Raw genomic sequence first — 17409 nt, 5'->3', positions numbered from 1 at the left:
ATCATATGGCTGTCACGTCTACTTTGAGATGTCTTTAGCCCTTTTTCCAACATCCTTTGAACTTGATGACAAAAGTCATATATGTGGTCTCTTTGGTTTGTTTGTTATTTCAGGAGATGCTGGTTATTAAAAAAGTTAATGTTTCTTTTTTTCAGGAGTTTCTGGAGTTGCAACAGCAACAAATCAAGTTTTTATTTGTCTATATTATTAAAAAACAAAAATTCATGTAGGAAATAAAAATTTTAGCTGGCGAGACAAATTTTTATAAAAAGACTTTCCAAAAGAATATTATTTGCCATTCAATAAAGCATGGGATACAACAGAATCCTTTAGAAATGTCTCTCTCATAAAATCAGCATTTTGAAGAGAGGAAAATGTGAAACAGAAAACCAACCCAATAACGTCTACTCCTTCATTTTTTAAATTTTGTTTTTAAAAGATTGTGTCATCATTACTTTCCAAGGAGAAGTTTTTTTCCAATGAAAAATTACTGTTGGAGAAAAGTTATTGGTTGGCTAAGTTTCAGAGTATAGAGAGTAAGGAGAACAGGTTGGTGAGAAAGATTGATACCTTTGTGGGCTGTTTTGTTGTTATTGTGTTCCCCAGGTCTTTGCAGTCAGTCATCTTTAGCTAATAAATCCCTTTTGCATTGCATTTTGTTACATGAGTTTAGCAGAATTCTACAACTTTTGTTTTATATTTCAATATGAATCTCATTTTCTGCTGAAGTGAATCATTATTTACTGAGAGAATAAGCACTGGGCAGTCTGTGTAAGTACTGCAAAGTCGGTTTGCTCTGCTGTCACTCCAAATTGCCACAGGGTCTGCTGTTCCGCTGCCTCTCCATCAGGGCAGTGACTGCTCATCTGCCTGACCTTTGTCTGAGCCTTGGCAGAGTGGTGGTGGGCTATCTGGGGATCACACTGCTATAACTTATCTTTGCATCCTTTTAGGACTTTAGCTTATTGCCAATGGGTGGAAAATCTTCATGAGACGCAAAAGATGGTTTCTCTTTTTGGCCCCTTCAGCGACTTGCTGAAGTGGATCTTCTGCCATCTGACCAAAGGAATTGTGAAGCGGGAAATGTACGGCCATGGCATTGGCCGCTTCTCAGAGGAGGAGATGTACACGCTGATGGAGAAGGACATGCGGACTCTGGCAGGCCTCCTGGGTAAGGTACAGTGAGTTGTACGTGGTCTGTTCACAGCTCTGTCCACAGGATAAAACTCACCTCAAGTGCTTCCTGACAGCTTGATCACACACACAAGTAATCTCATTTTGGCGGAAGGTAGAAGCTGCACTGCTGCTGTCATTCAGTGCCTTGCTCTGGCAGAGAAAGTGTATCTTTCCCCACTGTTTGCTTCCAGATTGTGTGTCTAGAGGCATAAGAGGCTTTCTTCTCTGACCACCAAGTATGTGTGTCTAGAGGAGCAAAAGATAGCCTGCAGTTTTGGAAGAGCATATTGCTATATGAATTTAGGAAAATGTAGTGTTTAATTCTGCAAATGAAACCTCTTATTTATGATTTTTGGGGATGGGGTGTTTGTCTCATTTTTTATTTCATGGGACTTGTGGCTGTTTGCTAAATCATTATGAGGCTGGGATTTGAAAACACCTTTGCAGGTGTTATTTTGATGAGCTGAACTTTGTTGTATTTGGTTGGATTAGTAGCTTTATTCAAAGCTCCTAGTAGGCAGTGGTTGTGTGTTGTCAAAAGAGGTGAGTTTAGGCTTTTTGGTTATCATAATCCAATCCTATAATGTTATTTTTAAGGTGACCTCACTTAGTTAGCATTGCATGAACCTCATTTCTGTTGTGTGGCTCAGGCTGCAATCTGCATTGGAGCTGTCTACACTGTGCTTCCTGCCTTCTGGTCTACTGAGAGCTAAGCATATTGTGTGTCTGTGTAAAATTTAGATTTTGAGGAATTGGTTTGGGGCAGATTGCTGCTTCTCTTGAGCTTTTGTCTCTCTTGTGCAAGGAATCAAAAGACATGGTCCATGTCTGGCCGCTGTGCTTTCTCTTATGATTGCTTTAAAGAGGTGGCTGAGTGCAGAACAGGAGAGACTGTGCTCCAAAGGGAGGACATACTGCACATGCTCTAAAGAAATAAGTGTGGAGTGGATGAAGGGAGCAAGGGGAGGAAAGCCCAGCAGAAGGAAGAAACTGACTGATTGCTCAGAAAGGGAAAGAAGAAATGCTTCTGAACTTCCAAGGTATTCTGGAAAAGAAGGTGTTTGCAGTGGACCTAGATGAGGCTATGTAGAGTTTTCTCTAAGTTTGTTCTCTGAAACAAACCTGCCAAGTTGCTGGATTGGGAGCAAGGTGGAAAAAAGACATGCGATGCATGGGCACAATGGGCAGGGGGAAGGTTTGTCTACTCTTTTTCTGACCCTGCTTTCTCATGCTGCATTTTGTTTGTTAGCAAAAATGGTTATCTATTCTAGTGCCTCTTCAAAGAAAACCTGTTTCTTGGTGCTTAAGAAGTCCCTTTTCTGTTAGGGGGAGGAAGGGAGGGAGCAGCTCGCTTTAGAAGTGGAGGTCTGATCATATCTGCTGCAGAGCTGTGGCCAGCTCAGGGTACCCTCCTCAGTGGGACTACTGTTGCTGTGGTTTTGAGATTGGCACTGTGTTGCTCCATGTTCATTACAAAGAGGAATGGGGTTGGGGCAGGAGCTGGAGCAAGTTCAGCCTGTTATGGGAGCTCAGCAAAGCCCCATGGTTCTGGCTAGACAACACTGACAGGCTGCAGGGAGCAGCAGTGGATGTGTCTGTGCTAAAGTCATCCCAGTCTGCCATGAGTAGACAGAGCCTTCAAGGGAAAACTAAAACATGTTCCCAAGTACCTGCAAAAGTTCTGATTTGCTTATTTGAAGTCTGCATCCTTCCATCTCTGGAGTCTATACTGACACTCAGATTTGTAAAATTTCAAGTTCAAAGAGATCATTTAACCGTCTAGACATATCTCTGTGAATCAGGCTGCTTGATTGCTGTTTTGAGGCCTGTGCCTTTTTGCTGGCTAAGGATGGCTTTCTAAAAGCCATCTACTTTTAATTATGAGATTTCAGAAAGCAGAGGTGCCACCACTTTTGTTAGTAATTGGTAGTAGATGTTAGTCACTATCAAAATCTGTTTAAAATCAGACTTGCTTCAAATGGGAGTTTGTCCAATTCCAGCCTGCAGGTAGATGCTTTTCCTAGTTCTTCCTTCCTTTCTGGGTGGCTTGGGTCATCTCCCTGTGAAGGTAAATGTTATAATCAGTCTCTTGCTTTTGTTTTTGGTGGGAAAAAGCACTAGAAATCCTAAAGCACTTCTTCACTGTATCAGATTTTTAATTGTATTATACACATATCAGCAGAGATTTTGTTCTCCTTCCAGATTGTTGTTGAGAATGTTCCTGTGTACTTCAAAAAGTCTTGATGGGCGTTTGCTGTATTCCTGTTATTTTATTACATTACCAACTGAACATTGTACTTTTTTTTCATCTTCCCCTCTGAAATGGATGTCAGATTAGTTGGTGTGTGGTTACGTGAATCATTATATTTTCCTTTTTGCTTATGGGTGAGTTCATCTACTTTTCGATAATTGCCTTGATTTTCATTAACATCAGTACGCTCATGTTTTCTCCAACTGGCTGTTTATGATTGGGTCTAGTAAATGTGGCCTCCAGGTGGTATCCTGGAATGGGTAGAGAAGGTGGGACAAAGACTTCCAGACTGACTAGAGACAGCTCTGTTTCGTGGGGGGAAGGAGAAGGTGGTCAGTCAGCTTACTGCCTGCACAATCTTTGTGAGATTCCCCTCCACGTATATGTACCCAGGTGTTTTCCCAGAAGAGGAAATAGTTGGGATTTTGGCTGTTAGAGGGCAATCTTAAGAGCTTAAAAAGGATGCCTATCATGCAGAATAGCTGCACATACCAAACTGTAGCTGTCAGTTATCAGGCATATCAGATTAATGCTCCCCATTTTTTAACAGGGACCATTCCCATGGGAACAAGAATAACTTTTAAATTTTAAGAGCTGCTTCCAGAGAATGATAACGTGGCAGCTGCCAGTTCTTATGACACTCATTTTGACATTCCCAGTCACATCTTGGGTGCTTTTTTTTTTTTATTTTTCATTTCTGAGAATCATTTTTCTCTCTCCCTTGTACCCATTTCCCTGACATACTTCTCCAGATCTCTTATAAACATGGAAATTGGAACTAACCCTCCCGTGATGGATCAGTCTGCTACATTGGTATCATCTTGCTCTTTGTCCTGAAGTCTTTAAACCACAAATGTAATTTTCTTGTAGCTGTTTCCTACTGCCTGCTAGTACCGTAAGAAATTGTGGGGAATGAGCATATGAATTAGTGATATATATAAATATACATTTTGGTAATTGTTTAAAAGAGGCAAGTGAGTGAGCAATGCCCATAAGTCTCTTGGTGCCCTTTCAGCTGTCTGCCTGCCTCAGGCTTTTTTTGGGAGATGGGGATTTTAGCAGGGAGTTGCAGGGCAGCAGCTTCCTGAACTTGATTTTGAAAGCACTTGATGCTTTGTGAAGGGCAGGGGTGCTCAGAGCTGAAACACAGAGGTGGGTCTAACCTGAATGTGAGCCTCTAAGGTTAGTTGAAATGCCCTGTAGCAGCCTGCAAGGGCTGACCATGCTGCTGTTGGAAGGGTGCAGGTCTTCTGCCTGTGTCTCAGATCTGTTTCTTGCTGGTGTTTCTTGACCCAGTGCTGAAGTAGCTGCTTTTGAATTCTCTGGTGTATGCCTTTGTAAATAGTGGAGCTGTGTGCTCTCAAATTCCCAGGCAGTACATATTTGATCCAAGTCCAGTGTGACTAGGTGATTTCATTTCTGTTGGATTAGCCAGGGGATGCAGAGAGGTGTTTGAGATGATCAGCACTGTGGCAGCCTTGATGTGACAGGCACTTTGTAATCTGGCCTAAAAATGAACACAGAAATATCTGGTCTATCAGAAAGTCTTCTGGACAAAAGTTGCACTGAAATTTTTGAGAACAAATTGGAACTGGTGGGAAAAACGTGCATAGAGGCCATATTATGTGGTGCAACATGACTTAAAACCAGATTTACAGTTTTATGAACCCACAGTTTTATTTCCTCCTCTTGCCCTTTGTTTCCGTGCACCTCAGGGTGTAGGGTGTGTTGTGTGTGGTGAACCAGAGAGAGAGATGGTTCAGCCCTCGCTCACTGCCTGCCTTAGTTGTAACAAGATGGAAATGACAGTATTACTTCCCAGCACAAATCACTATGGATTGAATCTCAAGGCCCAGTTGTATGATGCTAAATTCCTAGTGTTGGCATATAACTGTGGCTTAGGGACCAATTTTTGAGCTGTTTTTGAGATCAATGAATCCTTAGGTGTCAGATAAATACTGAAAAGACACAACATTTACCCTGTACAGAGTTCTCAAACAATAGATTGATGCAACTGTGAAAGAGCTGGGGAGATTTAACTCCATGTTAAAATGGCATCTGACAGGCCAGAGGAGGTTATTGTTACTGGTTATTCCTGAGCACTGCTTTGGCAGCATTCCTTATACTGTACACTGGAATTTGATGCATTTTACTGCTGGACAGTTCCTCTAGACTCGCTCAATACCCCTAACATTTAATAACCTGCTGAATTACAGGCAGCTTACTATGGTCAGGGGAAGAATGTCCTGGGGAGATGGGATAACTGGATTTTGAGAATTCAATTACATACCACATTTCACAGAGTTTATAGCACTTCAGGCCAAGGCAGGAACAGTGCAACCGGTTAACCTGACCACTGCAATACTGCCTGTTTCACCTGCGTGCTCTATGTGTGGTCTTTGCTCCAGGTCTCATTCCTGTGATGGGAAAACAAGTTTATACTGGATGTTTTGTTGCAAACAGTGGCTTTGAAACGTGATTTTTCTTCCCTGTCTTAGTTAGTTATCCATCTGTTTCTTTTTTTGGCTGATCAGATGAGTAAATCAAAACTGAATCTGCACGCACGAGAGGTGCTTGCACGTGACCAGCTTCTGTCAGCAAGTTCATGATTTTGAACCGTGGTTGAAGAGTTTTGGGTTTGCAGCAAGATGAAAATCGTGCTGTCAGGCACCTGCTGGCTGCAGAGCAGGTTTTAAATGCAGTAGAACTAGTACAGTGTGTGAGTGCTGCCAGCTGTGAGGAGTGGAGGAGGTTCCTTGGCCAGTGGTGGCTCTGTTATTGGCCTGGTTATAGAAGCTGTGAGTGAGCATGGGGCAAGCTGCAGTTATGGATTTCACCCTGGTAACGGCTTTGCAGTCATATTCAGTGTTGAATTCCTGTCTTTAAGGTAGTGAACCTTTTCATTTAATTGATTTTACTAAAAAAAAAAAAAAGCTAAAGATGTAACCATGGAATTATTTTTTTTAATTGCGCAAGAGTGACAACCAGTCAAGAAATGTTTTCTGTTGTATTTACAGGTGACAAGAAGTACATTATGGGATCAACTGTTTCCACCGTTGATGCCACCGTCTTTGGACATCTGGCACAGGCAATGTGGACGCTACCAGGGACTCGACCAGAGAGACTAATCAAAGGTAAGAAAGCTTAAGATATCTCTGATGAAAAGCTCTTGGTGGCATTTTCCATGTTTACACTTGCAGCACCTTGGAAGGACATTTTGAAGACTGCAGTACTTCAGCTGCATCACAGACAGTTCTTGCCTTTGATGTAGCATTTGTATCTTGTAATGTTGTTTTCTCTTAAAATTCACATTTATTTTCTCTTTAGTGTTCTAGACAGTAATTGTTTCTATTCGTGTACTTGATCTTTTTCTTGTTTAAAATGGCAAAGGCGTAAAGCCTCTGAGGAATGAATACTGGATAACGTATGAGAAGACAGAAGCAGAACCATGAGCCAAACTCTGCTGAACTGAGTAGTTTCCTTGATAGTAGAACTGCAAGTGCTATGGTCCCACTGAAATTACAGCCTTTGCTGTTACTGAAGATGCTGGACAAGGAAAAAATCCAACCTGACTTTGGAGTCACTGTGTTTTGGCATGAGCTGGAAACCAGCATACTCCTCCCTACCACGGAGGGGTTTTTTTTTCTTGTGGAGTGGTGTAGATGTTAAAGTATCTTTACATCCCTTTTCAGAATAAAACCACTCAGTGTGAAAAAATGGGAAGAGCTAAGGAGGAAAAGGATATGAAATAGGTGTAAAAGGAAAGAATCTGACCTGTAAATCTACTCTGTACAGGAGAGCTCTGCTAAATCGACAGTTAGGAGGCATAGACTTACTCTTTTCCTCAAATAATGAGCACTTGAGATGGGGAAATAAGTATCGGCTATACAGTTCTTCCCCTCAGTGTCTGGAGAATCACAGATGAAATCCTGAAGGGCTCACGGCTTTCTAGAAGGAATACTGTGTTTGTTGAATTAGTTTGTCTCTAATGAAAATAAATAGAAAGTAACAGATGGAAATACCCAAGCAGGTATACCCAAGGTTGATTCTTTGTACCCATCCACCTGCTCATGCTACCGTGAGTACAGGTTTCACATACAGCTCCCTTTTAACATGCTATTATTTGTTTCTTCTTTGAATCTTTTAATGATTTATTCTGTAAGCATGCATGTATGTATAAACATAAGGTGTAAGGTACTAAGGCTGGGAACACTAGGAGTGAACCAGTGACCATATGAAAACTTAAAAATGTGAATTTATGTTGCAGACAGCGCTGCCATCTGGTGGTGGAAAATCTAAATTCACTGCATTTAATAAGTGTATTGTGCATATATAGGATCAAATTCTGTCGTTAGGAACTAGGTGTCTGCAATTAAGCAAAAAATTTTCCTATGAAAACTTTACAATATTAGTGTCTTGCCTTGGTTGATTTCTTTAGATGTTGAATTTGGGAGATTTATTTTTCTATTTGCATGAACATACATATGTGTTTATTCCTGCGTAACCTTTCTTGTTGTGTATGGGTTAATAATATGGGTTTTAAGCTAGATGAAAGTTACAAACAGAGTTGCTAAGAGGATTCATGGGATCTTGGAATTTTGAAAACTCTTTGGAAAGACCCTGCACAATTTCTTTCCAAACAATGCTTATGTGTTTAGCAGGTGAGTTTGAGCATTATTGACTGAATCTATTTATTGAAATCTGTTGCACTGTGTTGCAGGTGAACTGATTAACCTTGCTATGTATTGTGAAAGAATAAGGAGGAAATTCTGGCCAGAATGGCACCACGATGATGATAACACTCTGTATGAATCCGAGGAAAGCAGCGAAGCAAGCAAGACTTACTCACCTTTGCAGGACTTCAGTTTTTATTCAAGGACAGAAACATTTGATGAGGAAGGGAATAGTATTTCCCAAACGCCTGATACCGATTACACTGGACACTCCCTCTTTGATTCAGATGTGGACATGGATGAGTACAGAGATCAGGAACAATGCAAGTGATGTGTACAAGTGTCTCCCATTGTGCAAATAAGCTGTTTCTTGGGGTCAGTCTGATTTGTTTTCTCCTTCAGGTCAGGAAGAGGTTTATACCACTTTGGAAGAGACCATTGTGCTTGACTCAGCTGTCACGTGCTACTTGGACTATTTCAACTGTATTTCATTTTGTCTTACTGTGCAGGTGGAACCAAGGTAAACACTTATTTAAAACACATGTGGGCAAACTAGAGCTCTAGAGGACAACAGGACCTTTCCATCTACATTTTTGTTCGTACTCAAAAACAGATCCCCCATCCAAGTGGGACAGAATTCTGGGAAGTGGAGATTTGTGTTAATATCTTATCTTTACAGGAGTGGGTTGAGGACATAAAAGGAAGAGGTATGACTGGCACAGCTTTCTTCCATGGAAGAAAATGATTGATGCTTTAATGAAAAGGCCCTGGAGGTGCTGGTTGACTGCACCTTAGTATGAGCCAGTGGTGTGCCCTGGTGGATCAGATGTAACAGCATCCTGGCTTGTTTCAGCAATGGTGTGACCAACAGGACCAGGGCAGTGATCATTCCCCTGTACTCAGCACTGGTGAGGGTGCACCTCGAGTCTTGTGTTCAGTTCTGGGCCTCTCACTACAAGAAGGACACTGAGGTACTGGAGCGTGTCCAGAGAAAGGCAATGAAGCTGGTGAAGGAGCTGGAACACTAGTCTTGTGAGGAATGGCTGAGGGAGCTGGGGTATTTAGCCTGGAGAAAAGGAGGCTCAGGAAGAGACCTTATTTCTCCCTAGAACTATCTGAAAGTAGACTGTGGTGAAGCAGAGGTTGGTCTCTTCTCTCAAGTAGCAAGCAATGGGATAAGAGGAAATGGTCTCAAGTTGCACCACGGGAAGTTTAGGTTGGATATTGGGAAAAACTTCATCACTGAAAGGGCTGTCAGGCATTGGAACAGACTACTGAGGAAAGTGATTGAGTCACCATCACTGGAGGTATTTAAAAGCCACGTAGATGTGGCACTTGAGGGCATTGTTTGGTGGTGGACTTGGGAGTGCTGGGTTAACAGTTGGACTCGATGATCTCAAAGGTCTTTTCCAACCTAAAAAATTCTATGATTTGGCAAAGTTTCAAGGGAATTTTATTTGATAGCTGCTCATACTTTGGGTGCGTATATTACAGTGTCTGCAGGTAAGAACCACTCCCAGTTCTTTTTCAGACAGTCAGGGAAAGCTGGAGAAAAACACAGTCCTACAGAAAGGAGCTGATCAATGTTTCTTCTTCTTTGCAGAAGTTTGCAATCACTACTACAGAATGTTTTTATTCAGGAGGGAAATGTCAGTGTTAATGTATAATCTCCCGAACACTCATCTGGAATGTGTATTGGCCAAATTTCTTCTGTGTTTGTGAATTATTATTATGTTTTCACTCCCTGCCCCTGACTGCTCTCTGCTATTGCTAGGCAAGGCTAAAGAACTGGGATGTGTTGCTGAAAGCCTGGTGTGTCTCAGCAGTGGGTGCTTTGTGCTCTTTACCAACAGACATAGCAAACCCATGAAGGCTGCAAAGCAATTTGGAATATTAGTAGGCGTGGGATACCATATAGTTGTAAGGCTTTGGCCCAGGCAATGAAATGCTTTAGAGCTGTCTGGGAAGGTGCTTCAGAGGGTACTGAGCTCTGTGCTGGCTTACAGGGCCCAATCCCTAAAGTTGATGCACGGGAGGCAGTTGAGATAGGACAGTTCTGTCAGCACCGCCAGCAGTGGGAATATTCAGGAACTGAAAGCATGGCTGGAATTGGTTTTAAGTGACCTTCACTAGCACATCTGTGAATCTGGAACTTGGAATGATCGCACAGGTTCTGATATGCTTCATGTTCTTGTCTCCCTAAATGCAGGTTAGAGATGAGAAAAATCCATTGGACTTACTCATGACTTTGAAGTTAAGCATGTACATCAATGTTGCTTGGCCAAGACTAGCTGGTTTTAAGTAGAGACAGAGCATATAGAACATTAAGACAGCTCTCATATTTGTAAACATGCATATAAAATCAGGTATCTGACTGCAGACTTTGTTGGTGGCTTGCTTAAAAATATTTTAATTACAACTTTCTCAATGATTTACAGTTAGATGAATCAGGATCCCTCAGCAAAATTTTTATAATGTGTTGGTTGTGTTATATGTTTTGGGAGCAGACAGGGTAGACAACTACTTTAGGTTGTTAATTGTTAGTAGTCCTAATAGTCTGGAGCTTGAAATAACTTCAACTTTCAATGAATAACTCACTGTCTTGGATCCTGAAGTGCCTCCTGCAGAGGAAAGTGCTTGCTCTGGGGAAACACAGAGCTAGCCATTGCTCTGATGCTCTGAAATCAGGGGTACACGTGTCTGCAGTGAGCTTCCAGGTCTGTTCATGTATGGGAGCCACTGCTGCAAGAGCTGACGAGTTTGGTGTGAATTTGCACCTGTTTCCTCAGTTCCTCAGGCATATCCTTGGAGCCGTGTTCTGGTCAATGTGGGCAAGTATCATTTGCAAAGTGAACCAAAACCAAGAAGGATGAAGGTATCATCCAGTTACTGGGACCTTTCTCAGGAAACTAAGCACGAGAATAGGGCACATGAAGATAAGTCTTGGGCTTGAAAGTAGTGATGTCCTGAAATGCCTGTGTAACTCCATGGCCAAGTCAGGACAGATTTTATTTGCAAAAATCAAGGTATTGATATTCTGAATAAAAGGCATATACATCAAAAAGCTCCTCTTTGAAAACATTAATGTGGTGGAAATTCTGATGGAGGTGTTCTCATTCATTTACCCATGCATGTTTGAAGGCTGTGCTTTCTTGGTTTTTTTCAGCATTTTGAGGTGTGCAGCTGATGAGTCCCAGTTATTGAAAGACCAGCCTGAATTCAGCGGACCAGCCTCGGTTCAGTATCACCTTTATAATTTTGGTGGGCTGACAGGTCTGTCCATGGCAGTGGCCCTTGAAACACAGATTAACCAGAAGTCAGCAATGTCATTTTACCCTCCCATGTGCATGTGACCAAATCTGGATTTTGTGTGGCCGCAGGCAGAGGCGGGTGCAGAGACAGGAGACGCCAACGCGATGCACAGCCGGTGTCATGCCACGGCCTGGTTTGTCTGCTAACACTCGGAGCTGCTGCAAGGGCAGGTAGAGCTGATGCTGTGGCAGAGATGGAGGTGTTTGACAGGGCTGTGATTATGTTCTCACCTGGCATTCTTTGCTTTTGTTACACACGACTGGTATGCCTCAGCAGAGGCTGGACCTCATCCTGATCCTGACCAGCCAGGTAATGGGCATGCCCTCAGAGGGGCTGAGGAAGGATCAGAAGGGGTTGCAGAAGGGTAAGCGGCTTTCTGCTGTCAGCTGAGTTTTTCAGGATTAATCAGTAAGGTGAATGTATTTTGCAGCTCATCACATGCCTTCCCCTTTCTGAGGGACTGCTCAGCTTACTTTAGAGGAGAGGTTAGTTGGGAGAAGTTAGTTGGCTTTTTCCTCATTACAGCTACTCAATAAAGTTTGCCTTTTTGATTTTGGCCATGTTCAAATTAGATGTGAAATTAGGAAACGGCATCTTTTTAAGAATTTATAGGTGTATTTTGTCAAGGTTGGGTAGGAAATCTTTGGGTTTATTTGTCCCTTCTAGAAACAAATATTGACTGTTAGACCTCTTTAAAAGGTTTTGATCCACGCTTTTTCTTTTGAAAGCTGGCCTTGGTTAAGTATTGTGGGAAAACAAACAACAAGAAGTTTAAAAAGCCAAACTTTTTTAACAGCTATGAAAAAGTGTTCATTTGTTTTGGTTTGCATGGGGGAAAAAAAGAGATGTGTTTTCTTAAAAAGGGAACATTTTTTTTTGACTTTCCAAATTTTGCTAAAAGAGCAACATTTTCTTGGTCCTGCAGTGTCTTTTTAGTTTGTGGGGTTTTTTCCATTCCATCATATCTATTTTTAATGTTAGTGCTGAGGGGCTGTACAGAACTAAAATTAGTTAGACACTATCTTTATTTCCTTTTTTTTTTCCTTCTTTTTCTTTTTTTCCTCTCTCACTGATCAAAATTGCAAGCAAGTTCATTGTAGGGATGCTGGAAGTCCTGGCTGTGCTGCTGATGGGGGTGAGGGTCATCAGGTGTCTCTGCAGCCATCAAGCCTGGGGCAGCTGTGGATTGCCAGCCTCCTGGTGGGTGAGCTGGGATGGCTGCTTTTGTCTGGAGCTGGAGGGTGAAGGATGCCACGATGTTATGTCTGAGGTGACACGCACCTCATAAGGTTTTTCCATGAGTGGGGCTCCCACTGCCACAGCCAAACACTCACTGTGGGGTGATGTTAGGAAACGTCCAGGGACCCTTAAAAAAAGAGTCAGATGCCCATGAGGTCTCTGAGAGCATCACAGCTGCCAGCACCAAACCTGGTCCCAGCCAAAGCCCCAGGCCAGTTTGGGATAGATGGTGGTACATGGTACTGGCAGAAGGAAAGCTGTTGTGGAGCTCCTCTACACTGTCCAGCCCCTCTCAAAATAGGGCAGGGGAGCCCTTGGATGGTTGTTGGAGGGGGCAGAGTGGGCCATGGGGAAAGTGTCAAGTGGTGGGTTGCTGCAGGAAGACTTGGGCTGCACCTGCGGCCTGGATAATGCCACTGTTCCAGTGGCCAGGGGAAACCCCTGCTCTGCTTATGAGCTGGAGCATGACCCCATATCCTGATGAGGAGATGGTGCCATTTCTCCTGGTTACTTTGCCTTAAATACCACCGACGGCTGGGTACTGCCTTTGTTTCCATAGTGCTGCTTTAAGAGAATGAGTAATTGGTCTGCTCCTCATTTGGCAAATGGGAGTTTAAAGCAAGCCCTATGTTCCCACTGGAGTTAGATTTGAAGCAGTCTGGTGGTTTTTTTTTTTTTTACATGAATTGCAGTGTTTGACTGTGTGACACTCTGTCGTGTCAGAAGGGATTTGTTTACCCCTGTTGGATTCATTGGCTCTGTCAGCAGAGCTCACTGTTACCGAGTGGGGGAAACAGGAGCTGGGATATATAGGTCCTACAGAAATTCTGCAAATGTGGTGTTTGATTTAAAAACCAAACTGAACCTGATGTTTCAGATCTGGAGGACTGTTTCCATCCAATTATAGCACTGCAAGTAACACATTTTGATCTTTAAAACCTTGGCAATGTCCCTCCAGATCTATATTCTCTTTGAAAAAATACTGCCTGAAATATTTCTGCAGCAACAGTTCAGGCACAAATTTGCTTTTGTCAGTGATGTCTGCTCAAGTAATCATGACAGTTTCATACTATTTTCCTTGAAAGGGCTGTATCTGTCAGATGCTAAGCCTTACAAAATATTGCCTGCTGGAAAAGTGTGTTATGTGCAGATTTATGCAGGGCAACTCACCAAGTGAAATTTCTGTGGCAGGGGATGAATTCAAGTGGGTCTTGTCCTTAGATGTTTGAATAAAAATATGAATCTGTTTTCTGACAAGTTTGGCCTAACCCCTTCCCCCCCCCCAAATAGTGCAAAAGTGTGACTTGGACATGTGATAGGAATAAAGCAAATTATGCTCTCTAAATGCAGAATTAGTTGGATGGCCCAGTAAGTGGCATATGGAAATGGATACACGTAGCATAGATGTGAGTCATGCCCATGCATGTCAGCAGCTGTGATCCAGAGGAGCACCCAGGTCATGTTGTTTAATCTCATGGACCAAGAGCATCAGAGGTACTGAATGAGAGGCTTTCAGCAGTTGATCAGTGCTACGGGTATTTGTGTGTGCTGTGCTGTGCCTCGGGTGTTCATTAGTGCCTGGTGAACAGTGAAGGAGCTCATTTTGGTGGCTGTACCTCTGATGAGGCATCAGTGTGCTGTCATCCCATGCTCGTGCTGTGTCCTGGTGATGAACGGCAAGGACAAGGGTCTGTTTGGGTTTGATCACTTTCCAGAGCATTGCAGTGAGCACAGCTTTGAGCTAGTGGTGAACACAGGCCATCGTATTCAGCTGGTGGAGTGTATTCACCGCTGTGGAGTGGTGTTCCTCTGCACCGCACGGGTTGCTGGTGGGAGGGTGGATCTAATTTTCAGACCAGTGACCCCAGTCTTTACAGCTCTGCCTTAGTGGAGAAAAGTGTTGCAACATGAATCAGCTCCATACTGGTGGTTTTGGGCAATCCTCTTTGACGGCCATCAGGGAGGGCTTCTTTTGTGTTCCTTCCCTATGGAAGTACCCTAATGTGAAATATTTCTCAGCAGAGGTTTCTGCAGCTCCACGAGAAATTGGGAAGATGAAATGGTATGTCTTTGTACAGCACAGGAATCTCAGTCAGTGAAAACATTGTGTGTCACTACAGTGATAAACTCTTAGTACCACATCTTGGTTGCACCCAGGTTTACTCCCAGGTTTTTCAAGACCAGAGGAGATCGTTACGGGCATTTGGTCAGACTTGAGCATAAAAAGGATTGTGGTATTTCATGTAATGTTTTTTACATTCGGCTCAACAAGCTAAAGCTGAAACATGTGCTTCCAAAAGGCATTCAGCTTTTGCAGAACAAATAAAATCCTGCCCCAGTTTGAAGCAATTGACAAAAGTATCATTTGCTTCAGCGGTGCCATAGTTTCCAACTAAGCTTCCAAGTGACCCAGAATTTACCACTTCTCTTATTCCAGTCTAATTATACTCAAGTAAAAATTTGCTTTACTGGGGACAGTAAGGCAAACAAGATGTGATTGTTGTTCTCTTATAAGCTCCCTAAACAATAAGTGCTTTTTTAAGCTGCACTGGCTGTGTTGATGTTTTCACTGGGCACTATCATTGTATGTGTTCTTCCCTCATTCCTTAGCTTTTACCTTTCCTCAAATGTACAGGTTTTTATTTTTCAGGATACTTGAAGAAGGCAAGTCCCAAAGAAAGGGGTGTGCAATCCAGCAAGAATAAAGTATATGTCGATGGGTATAGAGTGAGAGATATATTCAGCTAGCTGCAGTGTACAAGGTTTAACTAACAAAATGAAGCAACACATTTCTAAATGTGGACTCTAATGCTGTAGCTGCATTATGTTGTTTATCTATAAACTTACATGAGACATATGTTATTTTAGCACTATTATATTACTACTTTATAAAGCCATATTTAAAATTGTACACTTAATTGTAACATAACTTTAAATTGTGCACTGTGTTGATCCATGTACATATATATGAAAATCTGTATATTTTGTCTTTATGCTGTATGTCATTGGTGTGTAAATTATAACTAATGGATCTAAAATACCTTTCTGGTTCATGTCCTTATTCTGCGTCTGTGCTTTTTGTAGAACTGTGAACAGCTGAGAGGTGCTCTCTTCAGAGTGGGGAGTGCACGAGACTTTAATGGCCAGTGAGTTAAACCCTCATCTCCCCAGGCAAATAATTTAGCCATCAGCATTGCTTGGATGGAGTCATTCTATCACTGATCCCCTCTCCCACTGACACTAAAAGAAGGATTTCAGGGGCTAGCGCAAGAGGGAGGGCTGCACATAAACTGGGGTGTGAGGAGGGGTCCCTGCTCCCCTCTCTCTGTTTTGTGACTACTGTTGCCAACGTGAAAAAAAGTAATCCTGAGAAGGTAACTGTCAGGAGTGCATAATCTTTAAGGTCTTAGCTAAGAGCACTTGTGATGGCTAGTTTCATTGTACAATGTTATTTTTGAAAATTTTCAGCAAGTGCAAGTCCTCAGCCAGGCTTAGCATGCTGCCCTGAATGCAGCATAGGGGCTGTGTGATGGGACACGTGACCTTGCTGGAAGAAATACGAGACAATAGCATTCAGTGATAAAGGTGCAAGACTGCACACAGGTGCTTTCAGATCCTGCAGAGGCTTGACATCAAATCCAACTTTGTAGGCTGATGGTGTCAGTGTTGCAGGTGCACTTCACCTACCTAAACTTAAAAAGAAAAAAAAAAGGACAAACTCAGGCCCAAACCTCCCAAACCTGTAGTACCGTTCTGAATAGATGTTTAGCTTTTTTCAGTGCCTTGAAGTTTTATGGCTGGTGAGGTTGTTGATAGGCTTTTTATCTACAAATGCTGGACATTTCAATGTATTTAATAAACACCTAGGTTGAAATACAGGACTTGAAACATTAAATATAGCACGCTTGGAAGAACTGGCAGCCAAAGCTGAGGATCTTGTCAAGATCAGGTCTCTGTCTCTTCCGGTGAACTTCTGCCTTGGTGAAATACTCACAAACTCTGTTTATCCCCCAGTCCCGAAAACTTAAACTTAGGGCATGTGAGAAATATTCTGGATGTTGCATGGTAGTTCTGGGACGTGTGGGCACATGGAGCTGCTTACTGCAGCTTTGCCAGTGGGAGTTTGGTTGATCACAGTAACTGGTGGTAAGCCTGATCTTTATTGCAGAGAGTGCTGCCAAAAAGGTGAGAGTAAGTTCCTGTCTTTTCCATTTGAGGAGATGTAGGTGTGTGGTCCAGGAGCGTCCCTGCACAGCATCCCTAAGGGAACTGCACAAATAAGTTCCCTGAAAAGCTGTTTAGGTATTGGCCATATCCTGCATGGCAATGTCCCTGCTCATTGCAGTGGGATTGGACTAGATGACCTGTAAAGGTTCATTCAAACCCAAACCATTCTATGGTTCTAATATTGCTCATTTTCCAGTTAAATTGCTCATAGCAGCTGATTGGAAGTCTCTGCCAGCTTTTCCCCCACGCTGGTGTCCATTGTGAGGCTGGGATTCAATTGCACAAGGTAGGTGCCCAGTATCTCCTGGGAGACCTAGGTTATCTGTGTAGAGCTGGCTGGTAGGATCCAGGTGAGACCTAAGAGCAGGAGCAGCAGCTGGGGCTAGACAGGCTATCTTACAGCATCTAAAATGATGGCTAAACAGCTGTTTTCAGGCAAGTGAATCCTACCTGGGAAAACCACTTTAAAGGGAAAATGAAAGAAAGTGATGGTTTTGGTGTTGGTGTTGTAACTAATATTATTCAGTGTTT

At 42.6% G+C, this 17409-nt stretch overlaps 1 protein-coding gene across 1 annotated transcript in view; it reads left to right on the top strand.

Annotated features, from left to right (window-relative positions):
- Nucleotides 1-15692, top strand: part of FAXC (failed axon connections homolog, metaxin like GST domain containing) — a 28915-nt gene extending 13223 nt beyond the window's left edge. The window contains exons 4-6 of the mRNA XM_051778211.1: nucleotides 954-1171; nucleotides 6445-6561; nucleotides 8148-15692. Of these exons, the coding sequence (XP_051634171.1) occupies nucleotides 954-1171; nucleotides 6445-6561; nucleotides 8148-8431 (619 nt within the window). The 3' untranslated portion in view covers nucleotides 8432-15692. The remainder of the gene's footprint in view (nucleotides 1-953; nucleotides 1172-6444; nucleotides 6562-8147) is intronic.
- The last annotated feature ends 1717 nt before the right edge of the window (nucleotides 15693-17409 follow it).

This window comes from Manacus candei, unplaced genomic scaffold (genome assembly GCF_025592945.1).
Source record: "Manacus candei isolate 608988 ecotype Guabito, Panama unplaced genomic scaffold, ASM2559294v1 h1tg000011l, whole genome shotgun sequence".
NCBI classification, from domain to species: Eukaryota; Metazoa; Chordata; class Aves; order Passeriformes; family Pipridae; genus Manacus; species Manacus candei.
Note: the sequence above shows the minus strand (reverse complement) of the source record. Positions and strands in the feature narration are given on the sequence as shown.